The 7,776-nt window shown below is 37.1% G+C and overlaps 1 protein-coding gene across 1 annotated transcript; it reads left to right on the top strand.

Moving 5' to 3' along the window:
* Positions 1 to 1,114: 1,114 nt before the first annotated feature.
* On the top strand, positions 1,115 to 5,989 carry LOC137818492 (uncharacterized). Its single transcript, XM_090296044.1, has 7 exons — positions 1,115 to 1,665; positions 1,837 to 3,080; positions 3,195 to 3,769; positions 4,129 to 4,194; positions 5,074 to 5,238; positions 5,339 to 5,546; positions 5,931 to 5,989. The coding sequence occupies exons 1-7, from the start codon at positions 1,115 to 1,117 to the stop codon at positions 5,987 to 5,989; spliced, it is 2,868 nt and encodes a 955-aa protein (XP_090152170.1).
* Positions 5,990 to 7,776: the final 1,787 nt, after the last annotated feature.

Raw genomic sequence — 7,776 nt, 5'->3', positions numbered from 1 at the left:
GTTCAATTGCATGCGTGGAACAAGTAGAAGCTAGTAATTTGGAAATGGTGCATGGTAAAGGGGATGTGGCAGTAGTTGGGTGGAATCACGTTAATGTGATTCATGGTAAAAGTGAAATGATTACCATTGCAAATGAAGTTTGCCATGTGGAGGACTATGGTAGCATGCCTTTAATGGATGCTCATGAAGAAGTGAATGTGGACTTCTTATTTAATGGGGAGCACTCACAGCGGGACCCACGGTGTGAGGTGCAGCATGCAATGAGCATTTATGGTTGCCACGTTGGAGAATTGAAGGCAAATGAGGAGCGGGTTTTGGAGGTTGAAAATATTGTTGGAGAATTGAAGGCAAATGAGGAACGGGTTCTGGAGGTTGAAAATATTCTTGGTCACGTGGAGAGGAGTGGAATGGATTGGTGGGTTAGGATCAAAAATCAATGAGGTGGAGCAGTCTGGAGGGGTCGTGGAGGGGGTTGGTGGGGTAGGAGCAGGAGGGTTATTGGTTTCTCCAGCTGAGTTGCAAGGACATGGGATGGGCGGCGTTAGCGGGGAATTCGCAGGCGATCCTCGCTGCCACCTTCATTGTGGTGAGGGTCAAGTTGCGGATGTCAGTTATGAAGCAGCGAAGAAGGTTGGGAGGAGGAGAAAAAAGAATTTACGGTTGCGTAGCGGTCCGGTGAGTTCTGGTGGAGCTCCTCGTAATGCGAAAACGACAATAACTAAGGACTTGACCAGTATTGTGGAGGAGAATGTAGATATTAATACAATAGTTTCAACGGATAGAGATGTGGGGGGCGTGAGAGAATTTGGGCCAGATTCTAATTTGGTGGAAATCAGGGTGGCTCAGGTAGATTATCTGGTTCAGCAATCCGGGGTGAGGCCTACGTCTACTCTCTTGTCAGACAGTGCAATTGAGAATTGCAACAGAATTTACAGGTTGAAAGATGTTGAGTCTGAAGCAGTTAGAGTGTGGGAGGCTGGCAAGGATATGGGGTACACTCGCTATGCTCAAGAAGATACTGTCATTAGTAGAATTCAGTCTTTGGAAGTTCGGGATAACAGTAATTTGAGGTTTAGGGGGGAGTTTAGGGTAAATGTCGATGAAGATAATTAACATGAACATAAGGGGGACAGGTGACTCCTTAAAGAGAAAGTATCTAAGAACTCTGATAAGTAAGGAGCAGGCGGATTTGGTGTGTTTACAAGAGACGAAAAGCTCGGAGATTAGTAGGGAAAATGTCTTCATGTTGTGGGGTACTAATGATATAGAGTGGGTTGAGAACGGAGCTATTAATAATGCCGGGGGGATTATTACGATTTGGAGGAAAAATAGTTTTCAGATGTCAAGATTCTTTAATGGTAGAAATTATTCTATTATTGAAGGGCTATGGAAGCTTGGGAAGGAGACCCCGGTCACAATAGTAAATGTTTATTGTTCTGGGTCTTTACGAGAGAAGGAGGTTTGGGAGGAAATTTGTAATTACAGGTTGACACAAGTGAATATGGCCTGGTGCGTAGTGGGTGATTTTAATTCAATCAGAAGAAGGGAGGAGAGGAAGAGTTTGGTTTTTGTGTCTGACTATGGTAGAGAAATAGATGGCTTCAATAGTTTTATCGAGAAAGCAGAATTGGTAGATATTCCGATGACAGGAAGGAAGTTTACGTGGTATAAACCTAATGGTTTAGTGAAGAGTAGGATCGACAGAGTCCTTGTGTCAAAGGAATGGGTTGAAGCATGACCGAATTGTAAACAACACGTACTAAGTAGATCGGTTTCCGATCATTGTGCGATTATTATTAAAAATGAGTACGTTGATTGGGGTCCGAAACCGTTCAGGAGTCTGGATGTTTGGCAGAGTGACAGTAGATTTAAGGTGTTTCTGAAAGAAAGATGGCCTAAGTATGAGGTTCAAGGTGGAGGGATATATGTGTTTAAAGAAAAATTGAAGAAACTCAAAGCTGACTTAAAAGTATGGAATAAGGAGGTCTTTGGGGATGTGAATAAGGAGGGTGATGGGCTGTTAAAAAGGATTAGGGAGTTGGACACAAGAGATGATGAGTTTGACCTTAATGTGCTTGAGAGGGAGGAAAGAAAGTCTTTATTAGCTGAACTTAACAAAAATCTCCTCAAGCAAGAGGCAGTGGTAAAGCAGAAGGCGAGGCTAAAATGGTTGAAGCAAGGTGATCTTAATACAAAATTTTTTCACTCATCTATTAAATGGAGGAGGGCTAAGAATGAGTTACATGGGGTTTTTGAGAACGGCCGGTGGAGTGAGGATAAGGATGAGATTAAGGTTAATGTCAGAGATTTCTTCGAAGCCAGGTTTGTTGGAAATGAAGAGTTGCCGGTTAGGCTGGACAACGTTTGTTTTAATTCCATTTCCGTAGAGGATAATCAGATGTTGGTTGGAGATTTTACTGAAAAGGAAATTAAGGAAGCGGTGTGGAGTTGTGACAGCTCGAAGAGTCCTGGTCCAGACGGCTTTAATATGGGATTCATAAAGTTTTGTTGGGATCTCATCAAAGCAGATATTATGGTTGCAGTAAAGGATTTTGAATCCTTCGGAAAATGGCCTCGGGGTTCAAATGCGTCGTTCTTATGCTTGATCCCTAAATGTGAAAATCCTATGCGGCTTGGGGAGTTTAGACCTATCTCTTTGGTCGGATGTCTGTACAAAATTATTTCAAAGGCTCTGTCGCTGCGTCTAAAAAAGGTGATTGCAAAAGTCATTGATGTCAGGCAGTCCGCCTTTCTTCAGGGGAGGGGTTTGTTGGATGGTGTGTTAGTCGCCAATGAAGTTCTGGATGAGATAAAGAGAAGGAAGAAAAGTTGTGTTTTCTTCAAAGCCGATTTTGAAAAGGCGTATGACTCAGTGAGATGGGAGTTCATCTATTATATGTTAGAAAGGCTCGGTTTTTGTGGTAAATGGATTCGTTGGATAAAAGGGTGTTTGGAGTCTGCTTCTGTGTCTGTGTTAGTGAATGGTAGTCCGTCTAAGGAGTTCTTCCCAAAAAAAGGACTTCAACAAGGCGATCTGTTAGCCCCTTTTTTGTTCCTTATTGCGGCGGAAGGCTTGGCAGGCATGTCTAGAATGGCAACTGAGAGGAAGATGATAGATAGTCTGGAGATTGGCAGAGAGAAGGTGAAGGTTAACATGTTATAGTATGTTGATGATACTGTTTTCTTTTGTGAAGCTAATGTCAAGAGCATTTTCAATATTAAGGCGGCTCTGAATTGTTTTGAACTTGCGTCTGGGCTTAAGGTGAATTTTATGAAGAGCAAGTTAGGAGGTGTGGGGGTAAAGCAAATATCGATTCAGCGTTTTGCGACAATTCTTAATTGCGAGGTGATGACAATTCCTTTTGTTTATTTGGGTTTGCCGATAGGAGGGTGTCATAAGAAAAAGGAGTTTTGGGCTGGGGTGATAGATAGAGTGAAAAGAAGATTGAGTAGTTGGAAAGGCAGGCTATTGTCTATGGCAGGGCGAATTTGCCTGATCAAGTCGGTTCTCTCTTCTATCCCTTTGTTTTACCTTTCTCTTTTCAAAATGCCTGTTGGGGTGGCAAACGAGATAGTGAGTATTCAAAGGAATTTCCTGTGGGGTTGGGGCTCTGATGGAAGAAAGGTAGCGTGGGCTTCTTGGAAAAAGGTGTGTGAAGCGCGGGAGGATGGAGGGCTTGGCGTCATTGACTTAAGGATTTTCAACTTGGCTTTACTCGGTAAATGGATTTGGCGTCTGGGGTCGGATAAGGGTGGTTTGTGGAAGGAGGTAATTGATTCCAAGTACGGGGGCTGGAGAATTTTGAGAGAGGGAAGGGGAGGAAGTTCAGATTCCCTGTGGTGGAAAGATTTAAGGGAGGTGTGGAGCTTAGAAGGGTGGGGTCAGAATTTTTAAGATGCCGTGGCTTGGAAGGTGGGTAATGGGAAGGAAGTTATGTTTTGGGAAGACAATTGGGTGGGTAGGGGGCGTTGAAAAGTGTTTTCCCGAGGCTGTTTTCACTTAGTGTCTCAAAAGCTTCCTCGGTGGCAGAGGTAGGGGCTTGGAACAACAATGTTTGAGTTTGGAAGTTTGGTTGGAGAAGGAGTCTTTTTGAGTGGGAAAAGAGTTTAGTGTGTCTACTGTCTCAGGAAGTTCAGGGTGTGAGCTTGAATTTGGAGAAGGAAGATAACTGGGAGTGGAAGGAAGGGGAGGAGGTAGGGTATTCGGTTAAAACTGGATATCTCCGTCTAGGGGGGGGGGGGGGGGGCGAATAGGGGAGAGAGAGGGGGAGTTTATAAAGTTCTGGAAGTGTAAGGTTGTACCTTCTGCACATGTTACGGCGTGGAGGGTGTTGGAAAATAAGTTGGCTACTAAGGCTAACTTGGAAAAACGTGGGATCACGGTGGTAAGTTTTGTGTGTAGTCTTTGCGGGGTGGAGGAGGAATCTAACACTCATCTGTTCTTTGAGTGTAGTTTTGCGTGGCGAGTGTGGAACCTTTGTTGTGCTTGGTTGGGCGTGCAAAGTGTGTTTCATAATGTTCCAGTGCAAAATTTCTCTCAGTTTAGGTTGAGTAACGTGTCTGTTTCGGTAGGTAAATGAGGTTTGGGGAGTGATTTGGATCGCGGTCGTCAACGAAATCTGGAAACATAGAAACAGAGTAATTTTTAGAGGGGGTGTAATAGATGTATTGGAAGTATTCGCGTTGGTGCAACTAAAGGCATGGGCTTGGGTTACTTCCAAGTCGCAGGATGCTATCTTTTCCTTCTCTGACTGGTGTGTTGATCCTTTGGTCTGTATGAAGATGATGTTTTGATGTCTTATTTGGGTATAAGAGTGAGGGTTGTTGGCGGTTCTTTTCGATTTTATTTAAGTTCTTAGGAGTTGGCGGGGTGTGTGTTGTGAACAAGGTTAAAGGTCGTGTGTTTTGTATAAGGGTTGGGTCACCCCTAAAGTGACTCACATTTATTCATTGTTTATTGCTGATAAAAAAAAAACATTGTGTTAAATAATAATAATAATAATAATAACAAAATCCTTACAATATGATTTTTTTTCTGATTTAATTTATTTAATTTTGTACCATTTCTTGTAGATTGGAGGAAAAATAGTTGCACCTGCGAAGAATAAATGGGTATCTTATTATTTTACTTGGATCTTGATGTCAAATGTGAATGGTCTCATAGTTGATGGAAGAGAAGGATTATTAGATGGCTTAGGTTTTACTTGGTGGCCATGCAAAGCTTGTCAACAACCATCGGTTTTTCATTATTCTACACTTTCTTTTCTCATTATTTCTTTCTCTTTTACATTCATTTTCATATTCAAATTGAATAATTGAATAATTGTGAATGATGCAGGTGATTAGTTTCAATGCATGCAATGATCTTAGGGTTAGTTACTTGAGAATTGTGAACAGTCCAAGATCTCACATAAACGTGAATGATTGTGTGAATGCCATTTTCTCTGCTATCACTATTCATTCTCCTGCTAACTCTCCCAACACTGATGGATTTAATGTCTATGCTTCCAAAAATATCTGGATCAGAGATTCAACTATAGCATCTGGTAAACCAACTTTATATATTTGTATCTAGATATATAATATCAAATTTAAATTTTAATGTAGTTATTGATGAGTGTCAAGTCAGGACCAATTAGGTTGAACTGACTAGACATCATGTTTTAGTGAGTGGGCTTAATTATTGTATTCCTTCTATAATCTCTATTTAAGAGATTTTTTTACTTGTACAAAATGAAAACCTAATTAGTTGTCCGTAGACGTAACCGAATCACGTTAAATTCTGTGTTGTTTAATTTTTGCAGTTGATTCGTGTTTATGTGTTGTTTTCGTGTACGTTTTTTCCATCAAGAGTTATATAATAACATTATTATCTGCACTTTTAAACTTACACTCACTTTCTCAATAGGTGATGATTGTATTGGCATCAGTGGTAACTCCTCTTATATCAATGTTACTGAGATTGCTTGTGGACCAGGCCATGGAATAAGGTATATATATATCATTATTTAATGTGTTTTTTCTAAAATGATATTGTTTTGATTTTAAATTTGTTAAAATAACATCATTAAAATTATTATTTTTTTATCAATCGAATAAATAAAATAAAAGTAGTTCAGATACTTCAACCTTTATACAAACAAATTCATTGCACAAAGAGAAACATACAATCCAGATAAAAAAAAAAAACCCTCTTTCAGATCTCCTATAAATCCCATCCTACAAAATAACCACCTAACAATTTGAGAGATCACATTAAAATTATCATGGTATTTAAGATCTTGTTCATTTTGTAATTTAATATTTTTTTTAAAATATATCTCAAAATAAAAATAAAATACGTATTTAAATTATCTTTCACTTCAAAACTCTAAATTCTAAATAATATAAAAATATTAAATAATATAAGAATATTGCAGAATGGAATAAATATATTCACACCCTCAACTTAACACTACAATTATTAATGTGAAAACAATTATTAATATGAAAAAGACAAAAGACATTAAGAGTTTGAGGGAATTGTCACACACTCTGAAGATGATATATAAAACTATTATCTCATCTCATAACTTTTACATTCATATTTTTTCTAAAATTTTACATAAACACCTAAAGTAATTTATTTGAATCAATTTAATATACTAAGAATTTTACACCCGTGATTTTTTTTTCCAAATTATATTGCAATATAATTTTGAGAATGAAGGAATATAAGTTTTTTGCATTGATAAAATTAATATAATTTGTTATATATTCCTAACTTTAACCAAGTGTGATGAATTAATCAGCATTGGCAGCTTGGGTAGAGGCAATGATAATACAGCAGAACAAATTTATGTACGAAACTGCAGCTTCACCAATACAACAAATGGAGCAAGAATAAAGACATTTCCTGTGAGTATTTTTTTTTTTCATTTTTATTTGTGTTTTAAGTTTTTTACTAAAAAAATATTGAAATGCAATAATTTTTTTATCTTAATAAAATAGTTATAAATTTTTCTATTTCATTTCTACTCCACATTAATTAAAAATTAAGTGAACAACATAATTAAAAAAGTAATTAATATTTTCTTAACTTTGAAAATGAGATAAAAGTAGAAAAAAAAAATCATGTATACCCATTAATTATGCTATAATTATATATACACAGGTCAAGTAATTTTGAATCCTGTAAAATTGATTAATTAGAGGTGTGCTTGATAAAAACTGATCAATCAAAGGAATTTTCAGACGTATATACGAAAAAACAAAAATGTTAAAAAACATTAAATATTTTTTTTCTCGTTATTTCTTACCATTTGAAAGGAATATTTCATATTTTTCTTACAGAATGGATCAGGTTATGCAAGAGAAATCACTTTTGAGGAAATTAAATTGATAAAAGCTGGGAACCCAATAATCATTGACCAATTCTATAATGATTATTCTCCAAAGGTAATCACTAAACTCACAATTAATATTTTAAATTTTGTAGTCACTAACTTTCTTCGTGTCTCTGATTAATTATCCATCTAATTAAAATATATTAGGGCTAAATATATTTTTCTTGTAATTTCGTTCACTTTCGTTTTATTTAAATTTTAGACCTTTTATATACTTATAGTACGAAAATTATTGGATTTGGTTATTGTAAAAAAAAATTTACTTTATAAACAGATGTGTGTATTGAGATGTTAAAATACTTATTTTAACTCATAGCTGACAATAACACTTTATAATGTTAAAATATTATAATACAATGATAGAATTTGTTTGTTGCCTTACATAAAACAT

The sequence above is a fragment of the Phaseolus vulgaris genome, chromosome 10, assembly GCF_051622355.1.
Source record: "Phaseolus vulgaris cultivar YP4 chromosome 10, ASM5162235v1, whole genome shotgun sequence".
In the NCBI taxonomy this organism is placed as follows: domain Eukaryota; kingdom Viridiplantae; phylum Streptophyta; class Magnoliopsida; order Fabales; family Fabaceae; genus Phaseolus; species Phaseolus vulgaris.
The sequence above is the reverse complement of the archived record's forward strand: the minus strand, read 5'-3'. Positions and strand labels throughout refer to the sequence as shown.

Bases quoted from the DNA above. Each gene is read 5' to 3' on its own strand.
- LOC137818492 (XM_090296044.1), top strand. From the start codon at position 1,115: ATGAACATAAGGGGGACAGGTGACTCCTTAAAGAGAAAGTATCTAAGA. The intron at 1,666-1,836 runs GTATAAACCTAA...GAAACCGTTCAG, and splicing joins ACAGGAAGGAAGTTTACGTG to GAGTCTGGATGTTTGGCAGA. The intron at 3,770-4,128 runs GTAATTGATTCC...CTACTGTCTCAG, and splicing joins AGGGTGGTTTGTGGAAGGAG to GAAGTTCAGGGTGTGAGCTT.